The sequence below is a fragment of the Alosa pseudoharengus genome, unplaced genomic scaffold (genome assembly GCF_046254945.1).
Source record: "Alosa pseudoharengus isolate Yale_2024_CS ecotype anadromous, Long Island Sound unplaced genomic scaffold, YU_APseudo_1.1 YU_APseudo_1.1_scf_18, whole genome shotgun sequence".
In the NCBI taxonomy this organism is placed as follows: Eukaryota; Metazoa; Chordata; class Actinopteri; order Clupeiformes; family Clupeidae; genus Alosa; species Alosa pseudoharengus.
Genome location: NW_027468650.1, coordinates 19,932,996 through 19,946,829, shown reverse-complemented (window position 1 = coordinate 19,946,829; position 13,834 = coordinate 19,932,996). Strand labels below are relative to the sequence as shown.

At 40.8% G+C, this 13,834-nt stretch overlaps 2 protein-coding genes across 2 annotated transcripts; one reads left to right on the top strand and one right to left on the bottom strand.

Moving 5' to 3' along the window:
• Nucleotides 1-924: 924 nt before the first annotated feature.
• med1l (mediator complex subunit 1-like) lies at nucleotides 925-11,623 on the bottom strand. Its single transcript, XM_076291131.1, has 17 exons — nucleotides 11,522-11,623; nucleotides 11,317-11,392; nucleotides 11,156-11,210; nucleotides 8,584-8,716; nucleotides 8,024-8,052; nucleotides 7,783-7,854; nucleotides 7,624-7,698; nucleotides 7,451-7,527; nucleotides 7,204-7,269; nucleotides 5,234-5,345; nucleotides 4,751-4,875; nucleotides 4,424-4,530; nucleotides 4,090-4,288; nucleotides 2,137-2,232; nucleotides 1,946-2,048; nucleotides 1,554-1,822; nucleotides 925-956 (listed from the first exon to the last, which is right to left on the bottom strand). The coding sequence occupies exons 1-17, from the start codon at nucleotides 11,621-11,623 to the stop codon at nucleotides 925-927; spliced, it is 1,728 nt and encodes a 575-aa protein (XP_076147246.1).
• A 734-nt stretch (nucleotides 11,624-12,357) lies between these two features.
• Nucleotides 12,358-13,564, top strand: zcchc17 (zinc finger, CCHC domain containing 17). Its single transcript, XM_076291286.1, has one exon. It carries the CDS (start codon nucleotides 12,509-12,511, stop codon nucleotides 13,211-13,213), a length of 705 nt encoding a protein of 234 aa, XP_076147401.1. The 5' UTR covers nucleotides 12,358-12,508; the 3' UTR covers nucleotides 13,214-13,564.
• Nucleotides 13,565-13,834: the final 270 nt, after the last annotated feature.

Below are 13,834 nucleotides of genomic sequence, written 5' to 3'. Positions count from 1 at the left end.
CAATGGACCTAGGTGTGTCAATACTTACTCAGCGTCTTGCATTAACAACAGAAAATGGGGACATGTAGCCTTCTTGTACACTGCTGAACCAAAATACTTTTTAACTCATATCTCATATGGAGGTTGTTTGAGCAGTCACTAGGCTGGATATCCATCATATCCAGCCTAGTGACTGCTCAAACAACCTCCATTCTGCTTTCCTATTTCACAGAATTACTCTTTCTTCTGCTAGTGGCTGCATACAGGGAGATAATCACTATTCAAACTGATAATGAGCATTTCCCACTACTATAAATCTGATTTTTCTTGCTAGACCCTTCCTTTCTCATGCCCACTCCAATCCTTCACCTCCCTCCTTCTTGTTGTTTTCCTAAAAAAAGAAAACCAAAAAAACCCCAGTAAAGCTTCATCACCAATTGTATTGAAGGAGACTGCTTGTGTAACTGTTTAATTTCAGAATTGGACAGTTTCTTGGGAGAGTTGCATGTGTCGAAGCAGGCTCTGATTTTTACAGTCCTCATTTGGCTTGCATGGTACTAATCAGTGGACGTTTCTGGCTGTCTCCAAAGGGGTCAAATGCCAAGCCCCACAGTCCTTTTACAGCCAAGTGTTCAGTCTCGGTGGTATGCACACCAAGAATGCAATTTACTTCCTGCCTTAAAGAGTCCTACTTATGTCAATGTGCACGCAATCCTTAGAGAGGTAAATAAACAAATGAAGGAAAACTGTCAATACAGATCCCAGACTACGCAGTTTTTTTGGACAAACTGTTCAAACTATTGGAAACCATTTAGTCCAAGTGGAGACGATAAAGAGGACACAAACCATTCATGCAAATTTCCATTCATTCATTCTGGATCACACGAACATCTATGGACACAATATTTCTGTGCAGGTAGAGCTAAAAGCTGGATGTACTGAACATTAACTAGGCCAGTTCACTTCTTCATTCTTCACTAACAAAACAAAACAAAACAAAACACAACACACACTGACCCTGAAAAAGAAAAAAATCCAGAAAACGGCTAACCACGACAGCCATATTTTCTGCCTGTAAAGAGTTCCCATGAGAATTCTTGCTCAATACTATTCTAGTTTGGCTTTATGTAAGACTCAGTGTATGCAGTCTGTCTTTCTCATTACAAATCCTGATTATTGTCTTCAAGAGTAAAAAGGATTATGATAAACAGCCACTGACATCTTTTTCATGCAAGCTTTGATAAAAAGACAGATTTTAGAAATACAATTTAAGACCAAACTGCTATCTTTATTAAGGATTTTTTCTAAAATATTTTTTCTAAAACAACTATTACACTGCCATTTGCATACATCTGAATCAACCCCCACCTCTCACACACACACACACACACACACACACACACACACCTGTGCCCAGTACTATACAAGCTCTGCTACATGACCACTGGCTGACCAGTGTGGAAATACACACACAGACGACAGGGGATAAGGGTTAGCAGTAGCCTCTGTATTTGAATCACTCACTTCTTGATTCGAAGACAAAGCCATGACATAACAAGGAGAGGGAGAAGTACACATGGCAGGATCCTCCTCCTTGATTGAACTCAGGGGAACTGGTCCCAGATGCTCTCCTGTTTGGCTAACCATTTCTGATGACCCAGGGCTCTCCGTTTTTGATGACCCAGTATGAAGATCTGGTGCTGGAGGCAGGGAGTGGTCCACCACAACAGAGACTGTCGTGTTCACCTCATGTGGAGAAGTACTGATTTCAGGGTCAGTTGCGAAGATAGGATTGATTAAGCTCTTGTATATTGCCCGCATGGTTATAGGTATTGACATGCACCTGCAAAACAAAGAGTGTTCAATGTCTTGCATTGTAAGATTGATGCTTCATACTCGGGTGCATATTTTTGAAAGGATATATATCTGACGAAAAAAGTAAAACAATAATGAAGGTTAATAGTACCGCGTCATAACCCTGGAGATGTAGTCATTCATGCCAGCATCCATTAGTTTAGGTGCAAACAGCTGGCAATGCACTTGGCAGATGTCTATTACAGTCACCAACACTGAAATATACAATATTTTATAGTTTAAGACTTGTTTATTTAGATACATAATACAAACGAAAGATGGGGGATTTTGTTAAATGCTTACAAACAGCCAGAGAGCTGGTTCCAGGAAGAAGAAACGTTATGGAGAAGCTTGAGTCAGACTCTGGAAGAACCTCACAGTACAAATCAGATGATGCTCCTGTAGAACATTCAGAAAGACATAAACACAATGTCCTTCAAAAGACTCATAATGATTCATAACCATGCGGCTGAGGGGTCCTCAAAATAATGGAGGCAGTCAACTCCATCCCAGTCCATTTATTCTATGGCTGCCCCAAAATATTTGTATTGAGTATTCATTTCTATTGAAGCTGTAGTAGTATGGTTCTTAATATCATATAGTCTCTTAGCAGCTGCCTGTTATTGCTCCCACTATCCAGCTTTATGAGTATTGAGACTTTTGACTAAATTGTAGCATGTCAGATTTGATGAAAATACTGTGCATCTACCAGCCAATCCTAAAGTTTTTATGTGAGCATGGCGAGTAAGAACAATTTAAATCAGGGGTCTCAAACTCAAATGAGCTGGGGGCCACTTCTGCCAATGTCATCTGATTGGAGGGCCACATCAGTGTTAAAGAATAATACAAAAAAGAACGCCATTTCCTAAAATGCAATGTTATTTTTTCAAATTTTCAAACACAAAATTACAAACAGAGTGCAAGTATTTATCTATTTTTAGACACCTGTGCTAGCAACCTTGTAGCTTCTAAATAAAATAATGATCAAATAAATATTAATACAAACAAAAAACAAACAAAAAAAAGCATAAAAACAGGTAGGCCTATGTGTGTGTTTCACACCAAATAAAAATATTTTCCTCTCATAACTTTTTTAAACCTGGCAATAGGCGTCAGGGTTAAGAAAGCAACACCATTGGATTGTTATTTTAGAGTGGTCAGAGATAAAGTCCTACTGTAAATGTAAAAATCTTGGAGTATAAACAAAAGTTTATGAAGGGGGTATATTTACCCATCTAATTTGCCACTGGCTGGCAAACACCTCAACCTTTCAGTAAATACTAGATGAACATTGAGCAGGTTTACTTTCTTTTTTGTCATATTACCCACATAACAAATTAACAGGAAAACACCTAAGATGCATATACCAACAATAGTAAACTATTATTGGCTTATAACCACAAGGCCTACAATAAACCTGGTCAAATCAGTTCCTATCGAGGGTGACTTTGTAGTTCTTCAGAGCCCTATTTCTACTAGCCCTGCTGTCTGTACCACGTCCATTACGGACACGATCATCACGATTACCACTGCAACCTCCGAGCTATGTTGGGCAGAGGGTCGAAATAAGCATGGTAGCCTATGCTTAGTGGACACAGTCATATACACGTAAAGACGCACCTCCATTCACAGACGCACCGTGACTATCACTGTCAATAGACGATCGATCATAATCTCCAAAAGGATATTCTCCTTCAGAATCAGAGTAGGTGAATAACATAGCCTACCTAAGACTTCATCACACGTGAACGTTTTTTAAGATTTGGTGTAGGCCTTTTTCTGCTTCAATTTGTGCAAAACTATGGCCTGCATCGAGTCATTACAAATGCACGTCTTCGTGTTTCTCACGTGTAATACAAGTATTTCCTGAAAACTTTGTGCAGCTATTTTTTAGGTTTGGATCAAGCTCTGGATGTTTAGCAAATAGTGGAGGAGAGTAGCCTACAAATGATATTGGTCACCGTACTTGGATCTATCGTCTATTTTAATCAGTATCGTTGTTTGTCGCAATTAAAAATACCCTCAAGGGCCGGATTACATTATTATTTTGATATACGTCGCGGGCCAGAATTGGGCCGGACGTGGGCCGGGAGTTTGAGACCCCTGATTTAAATGATCAAATGAGAAGAGACCACATACAAAGCTTTACTCCTGTAATTCCAGTCAACATGAACTAATAATCGTATAATGATATCAGCCAGCAATGGCTCTCTCATAATCAGTACAGAACATGAGTATGTGAGATGCAACACAGACCTGGGTAGTGTTGATGACCTTTGATGCAGCTAGCCAAGAGAATATTGAGAGCTGACTGATGGCGGAGAAGCTCCAGAAGCAGAGGCACATGAGCAGGATGGGTGAAAGGTATGGTGTCAATAAGGGCTCCTTTCCATGATGATGCACTCCAAGCAGGTCCAGACAGAACATACCCATGGACCTGATTACCAGGGAGGGCCTATGAAAAGAGAGATGGGGAACTGATTTAGAGGGCCACTGTTAGCTTCTGAGGGAGTAGGTGTCACTACAGAATGGATTATAATGCTGAAACACTGAGACATAACAACAATGTACAAACCACTAAAAAGTTTGCCTCTTTGCCAGGATTCCATGATTCCTGGAAGCCCTTCTCTCCTAATGTGCTTCTCATCAGCAGCTGCAACAATGGCTCCCACTGCTGGTCAGCCTCAGGTTTGACATCTTCAATACAAAGCACAAAAGACATGACTACACAAAAAACTGGATCAACTTCATCACAGATTGAAACACAAAGGTTTCCCCTGCCATGGTGAAAAATATACAAAATGTTAAAGTGGTATCAGATGGCTAACTTTGGAAAAAATACAATATAATTCTGAACCATGCAATACTTCGCACCAGATGTCTTGCCTATATTTGTTATCCCAGAGTGGGAACTTGCCTGTGATTTTCTCCATCTGGTGAATGACAGATGAGCGCAGGCCTACAGCTGGCTGCAGCCTCAGTATGAAAGTGGCAGGCAGAGATTCAGAGGCTACTTCTTTGAGTGGACTAAACAATGGGAAGCTAAAACAAGCACACTTAAGTCAATGAATTTTGCACTGTACATCATATCATGACTTGAATTTGGACAAACGTATCAATTAAATCTGGATGTGAGTCAAACCAGTCAAATCAGTCAGTGGGCTGACTTAAATTGGTTGGATTAGAACGTACATCTTCCAGGTAAACAGTACTACAAAGGGAACTTATAACTGTCTTGCAGCACATTCCATTGGTTTATTAGTCAACGCAAGGCAAGTCAAGTTTATATAGCGCATTTCATACACAAAAGGGATTCAATGTGCTGTACATTGTTATTTATGGCCCTTTTACTGTAATACAGGTTTACGCTACTGTGGCGCAAACAGACCCATATGCTTACCCTTGGGAATCAATCTGTGGGGGAGAAGGAATAAGAGAGGCCAGCTGTAGTCGGTGCGTGTTCTCTCTTGGCCCCAGCATCACAAAAGCATCCTGAGTGAGTCCATCTATATCTGTAGGATGGAAAAGTACAGTTTCAGGTAATCCTACTTCAACACCGGTGATTTACCCCAACCCTCACCCCGGACCAGCGTGGAGGGCATATGCGGGCTGATGAATGGCGTCCGGAATACTAATACACGAGAGGTTCCCAGACGCCAGACAAATCTTGACACATGAATTTCTGTTGATAAGAGGATACCGCTCTGAACCAGTTCAGACACCCCCAAAGCATTTCAGGGTCTTCAAGGTCACTGCTGTGTTTGTTTGTCAGGTATGTGGCGCATCCGACCAGGGCAGTACTTTTCCACTAAAGAGCCTCTCTGTGTCTTAGCCCTACCCATTGAGGCCTATATATAGGACCAGTATAACCATTGTTTATTCAGAAGAATTATTTAGAGTTTGTCAATGTAGCCGTAATTATTTTTTTTCACAAAATGCTAAGCAGCCTATGTATTTAAGTTTCTTAAAACTGAGCTGTGCTTAAATTGATCAATGCATGATTTCATAACAAGCCAATTAAAATAAATGTTCAATGTCAAATATAGCCTAAATATCTGTAAATCTGATGATGTACAGTATAGTTAGATCAGGTTGGATGGCTTGATTATAGGATGCTCCAGAACACACGAATAGTCTGAAAGGAGCCACACCACTTTTATGACAAGACACTATGGCAGTGGTCACCAACCTTTTTGAGCCCAAGATCCCTAACCTCGCCCTGAACAAAGGCAAGATCTACCTTGAAGCGTCAAAAGAAAATCAAAGCTAAAATACTTCCAATTTAAGGCCTTTTATTTAGGCAAATGTATCAGGTCAAAAATATCACATCCTCCACCCACTTATACAGGCGTCATTGAGATAACAACACTTTAACATAGTCTTTACTTACATGATTTTGGTTTTCTAATTAGAGTAAGTGTTTGTGACAATGTCATGATAAATTTGATGTTTGATCGCTGTTTTGGTATGAAGCATCTTTCACGTAATTAATGCGTACTCTAAAAAAGTGAAAGTAACCTAAGCCTAGGCCTACAATGCACTCCGTGTCTGTGCACGTCCGCAATCGATTACATTCTTCAAATGGAGAACAAATTCCTGATCGCTAAACTTTTGTTTTTTATTTTCTGTCAGTTAGCAGTTGATATAGAAGCACCCTGAAAAGTGGCAGAGCCTTCCAGGTGCTGACACCGAGTCGGAAAGCACCCAGTTGCCTGACACAAGGCCACTGAACTGACCAATGAATACACCTAAAACATAAACATAAGCAAAAGGAAAAGGCGATTGCTGAGTGATGGGCTTGATCTGACTGTTAGAGAGCAAATAAACTCAAAGCCTTTACACTTTTGTGAATAAATACCCCAAACTGAACTAAACTAAAACTAAATATGCTATCAGTGAATGAGATAAATTCACAGTCTCAAACGCATGGTAATAAAATAAACAGCTTCAATGAGTGAATAAAACTCAAAGCCTATAAATCAACTCTAGGGAGTAGAGTGACCTTGAAGGCCTCCTCCTTTGCAGTTGAGCGGCAAATACAGCCTGACTATCACAAAGTGGACAAAGTCACATCTTAAACAGAGACCTGAGCAATCTCCATCATAAGTACGGGGGGGTCCTCTAACCATTATCTATGAGCAGGAGAGAACGAGAGAGAGGGTATGGTTGCAGGGCATCATTGTTGCTGGCTTCTGTTACTGCTAGCAGATGGAGGTAAGAAATGTATTCCAAAAGGTATGGGATAAAGGCAATGAGGCGCAGGTGAGGCTATAGAGGCGGTGGAGGAACAGCAAGGTTTTCACAAAGACACAATTAATAGGGAACAAACTATGGCAAGGGATGGCAGTTCAATCCGCAATGTAAACATACCCCCACAATGTCTCTGTAAGAGCCTGTTGGAGGGACTGATGGCATACTGGATCTTCATAGGAGTTCCTGTAAAAACCAGCAAGAAACAGAAATAGAATATTTCCGGACTTAGATACAGAGACTTGGTCCTAATTCTCTTGGGCCTAGTTTGAACCAGGCCGCACACACAAGAAACGCTAAACTGGAAAGCAATTAAAGGCCAGAACATACCCATGTTACATCAGAAAAGGGGCCCATTAATAGCTACCTGGTCCACTTGGCACGATTTTTCCAACTCTCCCATTCAAAACGGTGTCAATGTAGACATCATTTTCTCTTAAAGATCTAAAACAAGAGGTTATAATTACCTATCGGATTAAAAAGAGAACATGTGCTATCCAAACATTCATCTCCTTGAGAGTTAAATGCTCCCTTTCTCACCTGGGCATATGCGATATGGTAAGCAAGTCCTTCTCCATGAACTGTAGGGCCGTACATACCTTAACCTTTATATCACTAAAATAAATAAAACATTGATTACACCCATGCAGATACACACAGATTACATTATATTATGTGATAACAGTTAAGGCTCAGTACTTGTCACCAGGGATATTGTAAAGGGATGACAGGTCATTCAGCTTTGTGGAGAAGTCCTCAAACAACTTCTGCCTAGAAAAGCATACAAGTGTCATGTTGCATTTTGCACAGCAGGAAAACCTCCATTTGAGCCTTAATGAGGAAGCCTGAAAACAAAACTGTCTATCCTGCCGCAACATATTACCCCCTTCGCTAATCTTTACACCGTATATTACCAACTATGTGGATGCTTTCCCCTTACCTCAACAGCTGAAGCAGTAACTTGTTGGACTGTAACACAAAACAAAATCAGAATGTAAAAACTTTGGGGTCACTCCCAAATTTCCATATACCGATACCACTCCCAACAGAATAGACAGCAGCTGACTGCTTCTTTCCAACATAATCTTGCATAGTTTTGAGCTGTGCTTTGAGTCGCTATCCTCCTGTAGAAGAAACTGGCACCACCTTTCAGCATACATGCAAAAGGGTTCTTTAATGACCAGGTTAGCCCAATGATAAACTCATTGGAAACATAGTTAATGATGTGCTCTCAACAGTTATGTTTTGGCACTTAGGTGCTTGCACTCAACACTTATGTATTGGCACTTACCGGTAGGTGCTTTACAAATCTGCTGAAATAGTCATTTAGAACATTAACAATGTCTTTATTGTATTTCTGACTAATTTGTATCTTATTTCAATAGAGAAAATAGTTTTCCCCTCACAAGAAAGGACATTTCTAAGTGATCCCAAACTTTTAAACTCAACTGATTGTTTCATGGGGTCACTGAAAAGCACAAGAGTGTGAAACGGGCCTACCACTGGGGCTTCACCATGCAGGGCTACTTTTACATCCTCCACGCCACCATCAGGCTTGAGCAGCACCTCCAAGTAGAACAGGTCAGCTGTGAGGTAACAGGCTGTCTCTGTGGGGCTCAGGTGTGAGCCTAGCCTATATGGAAAGGAGATAACTCGCTGTGCCCTCTCAACAATATTCAAAGAATATGCTAACATGTTAACATTTGGCCTGCAAACCAATGAGAGGTTCTTACTCAGATCAAGTAGGTATGGAAGCATATGAGTAGCTTTTTTCAAATGAGAATGCAATCTGCAATATGCAATTCAAAAAGACATTACATTATGCAATTGACAATTCATTATGCAATTTAATATTGCAATTTGCAATAATATCCAACAAATTGTATTTTAATCTGCAAAGTGACAATGAAATCCTAAAATCAATTCCAATAATTTTGGTTAAAAAATAGAATAAACATGGATTGAATTGCATTCCATTTTGCCATGGTACTTCAGTCTCAAAATTCAAATGGCAATTAATTTTGCATTTCAATTTTCAATATTCAGTTTCATCATTTAACTGTCAATTCGTTTTGCAATTTAATATTTAAAGTGCAATGTAGGATTGCATTTTAAAAACATATTTGGCAAAACTGTCAATGCCAGCTTGAAAAGATTTTGGATTATTTTGGGCAAAACGTTTTGCCATCGTTTTGAGGCATTTTATTCAAATGGAAAAGAAATAGCGCCCCCCGTGATTGCATTGCACTTTGGTCACGCTCTTTGTGTTGCAAAATTCAAATGGCCATTCAATATGCCAAACGCATTGCAATCTGTCAAGTCTCTCGTCAAGGCGGGAACTAGGCTACGTCACTTCCGTGTTAACGTCTTCTTACCAGAGCCCGTCTACGGGCTAATGTCTTATTAGACATTCTCTGTTCTTACCCAGTTAGCATTTGCAATGGAGGAGTTTGCAGTCTCTGGCCGACAGACCCGGCTGTAGAGTACAGTGACAGAGGGGGCATTTGCGATTTTCAAGGGGGCACTTTTTTTTGGGGGGGGGGTGGGGGGTGTTGGCGCCGCAAACATATCATGTCACAGTTGATGAATAATGTTAACCGTGACCGCGAGTAGGCCTAGTGTCCGCGAGACCCAGCTGTGTTCTTACATTATTAAGGCTCTTATGTTGCTGCTGATAACTTTGCCAACCAGCGGCAACTTTAGTAGCATCCCTCCCCCCAGCAATTAGTAGCCTACAAATAAGCATCGTATACAACAATTCAGCGAGATAGATTTGGCCAAACGTGGGTCCGGAGCGACCGCACCCCCCGGTTTGCTTATGAGGCTAGCCAGACCACGGAGGGGAGTCTCTGTTGTGTGTGTATGTGTGTGTGTGTGTGTGAGAGAGAGAGAGAGAGAGAGCAGGGCAAGGAAAGGCTGTGAGTTTTAGCCTAACTAACGACAATGGACGACAGAGTGGGCGATCTAGCCCTACTTGTCCTGTGAACTCCAAAGAGCTCCGCGATCTCCCTAATAGGAGAGGTAACCCTCTATTCCCTCCAGTGGTATCCACAGAAGGTCTCCCCACCGTCTAGCGCCCATTAGCTGTAAGGCCTCAGAAATCTTTGAACGGACCAGGTTGACATCAAATCGGACAAGTAGGGCTAGATAGCCCACTCTGTCGTCCATTTTCAGTAATCTGTCCGTTGAGTCAGACTCGTTGACACGGTGGTGTTCTACATAATCAGCCAGAGACCTTAGTGCAGCTGCAAACTTCTCCATTGCAAGCACTAACTGGGTAAGACGTAAACTCGGAAGTGACGTAGCCTAGTTCCCGCCTTGACGAGAGACTTGACAGATTGCAATGCGTTTGGCATATTGAATGGCCATTTGAATTTTGCAACACAAAGAGCGTGACCAAAGTGCAATGCAATCACGGGGGGCGCTATTTCTTTTCCATTTGAATAAAATGCCTCAAAACGATGGCAAAACGTTTTGCCCAAAATAATCCAAAATCTTTTCAAGCTGGCATTGACAGTTTTGCCAAATATGTTTTAAAAATGCAATCCTACATTGCACTTTAAATATTAAATTGCAAAACGAATTGACAGTTAAATTATTAAACTGAATATTGAAAATTGAAAAGCAAAAGGAATTGCCATTTGAATTTTGAGACTGAAGTACCATGGCAAAATGGAATGCAATTCAATCCATGTTTATTCTATTTTTTAACCAAAATTATTCAAATTGATTTTAGGATTGCATTGTCACTTTGCAAATTAAAATACAATTTGTTGGAAATTATTGCAAATTGCAATATTAAATTACATAATGAATTGGCAATTGCATAATGTAATGTCATTTTGAATTGCATATTGCAGATTGCATTCTCATTTGAATAAAGCTACTCATATGCTTCCATAAGTAGGTCTACTAACGGTGGCTTACAGATAGGTCTGTATTGTGATGTAAGAAATGTTGCTGGGCTTGGATGGATATAGGGAGGTCTAAGGTTACAGGGTGGAGGTTATATTAGCTATTTTACATGCATTTTTCCTGAACAAATAACGGCTTAACAAAATCCAGGACCAACCCTCTCTGTTTGGCAATTACTTCCAACCTGGACACCATAGCATTCAGCGAGGACACTGCGATAAAAAAGGTAAATGTTACATTTGGGCAAATAGTGAAGTCAAAGCATAGTCGTACCATACCACCTAAATGAGGAAATAAAACGAAAACAGGCCTGCATACCATTCAGGGCTTCCTGCAGCCTCTGAAGACAACCACTCAAAGGTTTGGAAAAGGTGGGATCTCTTCTGAATTTGCCCTGGGAAAAGGTAGTGAGAGATTGGTGTACATCCTCTGGCCTTGTCAATGATCTTAAATAGGCAAGGATGGTCGTTCGTAGGAAAACTAATAATTAGGCATAGCGTAGGCGATATTTCTGAAATATTACCATGCAACGTCGAACAAGCTGGAATGTTTCGTTCCAAGGTTTTTCAGCAAATTTGGATGTAACGTCAGCTACGAGAGACTTTCCACTCGCTCCAGACAGCATGGCCAACGATTAAGCATGTGCACGTTTCAATAGAATTCTAGTTTTTGACTATAGGCATAGCGCATGAGAGCATCACATGTTAAGACAAACACGTCTTGCACATGCAGACATACGCACCGTTCCTTGCCATGCTAGATGACGGCAGTGCAGTTTTTGCAGAATGGAGATAGGAGTGACACGCCACGGGGCCAATAAACTGACACACCTGATGTAGTCTAATTAGGATAGAATGAATGATCGGGATAGGAAAGTCTGGCCTTTCAAAATTGATTGAGTTTCTCGGTCACTGAACAAGATCAACGTCAGGCAGGGCATGAAAAATGTAATATGCACATTAATAAATGCCTGTAATTTGATTCAAATATGGTAGGCTATCTAGAGAATATGGCTTGCAAGTGAAAAAAACAATTGGCCGAGTAGACATTTTTACAGCTAATACCGTAAGTCCACACGGACTACAATTGGACTGCAAAGTGACGTCAAGTCCGCAACTGGGCAAGGTCCCCCCTCCCCATTCATTTTTTTGCAGTTTATGGTTCCTCCGACTTTCTCTCTTGTTGTTCACGCTTGAGGTGGCGTTTACGCGTTTTTATCCGAATATCCCCATATCCCTTTTCATTAGATCACTGTGGAAGAGAACAGGGGAGCACGGAAGTATATGTTTGATTGAAACGGTGCTCTTTGGAAAAGGGCCTTCGTTTCGGCGGTTTTACATCCGGGTGCTCCACCGGATATAGCAGTTCATTTCCTGTTTTGCTGCGTGTGTGTTTGTTTCTATTCGAGACGAAGTAAATATCAGATCCGTTCTTTTGCTCTAAACGTAAAGGTATTTCTCGCGTAGTTTTGACTGCTGAATTTGTAAGCAGTGATTGTGTCGACGGGTGCATGATGGAGGAGGAAGATGAGCAGCAGAACGCAGCGCAGGGCCCTCTGCATGGTGTCCCAGATCTCTATTCTATTCTCCGTGGGGAGGTCGTATCTGTAACTACATATGGAGCATTTGTCAAAGTCGAGGGATATAAGAAACAAGGCTTGGTTCATGTTAGTGAAATGTCTGCATGTCGTGTGGAGAACCCCGCCGAGGTTGTGGATGTTGGAGAACAAGTGTGGATTAAGGTGATTGGGAGAGAGATCACTGGGGAGAAAATAAAGCTTTCCTTTTCCATGAAGGCTGTCAATCAAGGCTCTGGAAAGGACCAGGACCCAAATAATGTGATGGCAGAGCAAGATGAACGAAGGAGGAGGAGGTTTAAGGATCTAACAGGACAGAGGATAACCTTAGAGGCTGTACTGAACACCACGTGTAAGAAATGTGGCTGCAAGGGTCACTTTGCTGCAGATTGCTTCTCTCAGGGTGGACAGCAGTATAACCTGCTTCCAGATGAAGAGACCGTAGAGCCAGTTGCTCAAACTAGTCAGCCAATGCCATCTTCTGACAAACAGGAGGAGAAAAGGGGGAAAAAAAGAAAGAAAGAAAAAAAAGAGAAGAAGCGGAATGACCACAGCAGTGATGAAAAGTCCTCTTCTAAGAAGGCTCGGCACTCCCACTCAAAGAAGAAAAAGCACAAGAAACACAAAAAACAGAAATGAGCAGTTTCATATGTTTTGTTAAATATACACTTATATAAACCAGTCACACATCGGATACATGGTTAGTGTATAATTTGCGATTGTTAAAAAATTAAAGGAAGGTGGAACTGTTCAACCAGGTGGAGAGGAGGAGTCAATTCGAACCAAACATGATTTGTTTGCTATTTTTCTGTTTTGTATTTATTTTAAGAAATTGCATTTCACAGTTAGACCCCTAAAGGTTAATTAGCCTATAGGGGAATGTATTTTGTGAGACTGTTTAATATGATGCATACAGATGTGAGAATTTAAATAAACACTGAATAGACCTATGAGAAATACATTTATATTAAAAACTATTTTCTGTTTCAATTGTGTCAATACAATAGTCACTACCTTGTGTTTCAGTAACCATCGGGTATAGTTGTACACCACACACACACACACAAATTATCAGACATTCTAATGAGTTAATAAATAACGTATCTTATAACATAGTATCTATAACACTAAATGTAGTGTATAATCTTTTACTCTCCTATATGCCTACCTCCCAGGTTCAAGTGTGGTGTGGGTCTGCACAACACAGGTTACACTTGTACAGCACTATGTAGAAAGATAAACATACATTATTGAAAATAG

Bases quoted from the DNA above. Each gene is read 5' to 3' on its own strand.
- zcchc17 (XM_076291286.1), top strand. From the start codon at position 12,509: ATGATGGAGGAGGAAGATGAGCAGCAGAACGCAGCGCAGGGCCCTCTG.
- med1l (XM_076291131.1), bottom strand. From the start codon at position 11,623: ATGCTGTCTGGAGCGAGTGGAAAGTCTCTCGTAGCTGACGTTACATCC. The intron at 4,876-5,233 runs GTAAGCATATGG...TGCTTGTTTTAG, and splicing joins CCACAGATTGATTCCCAAGG to CTTCCCATTGTTTAGTCCAC. The intron at 2,233-4,089 runs GTCTGTGTTGCA...AATGTTCTACAG, and splicing joins AGGTCATCAACACTACCCAG to GAGCATCATCTGATTTGTAC.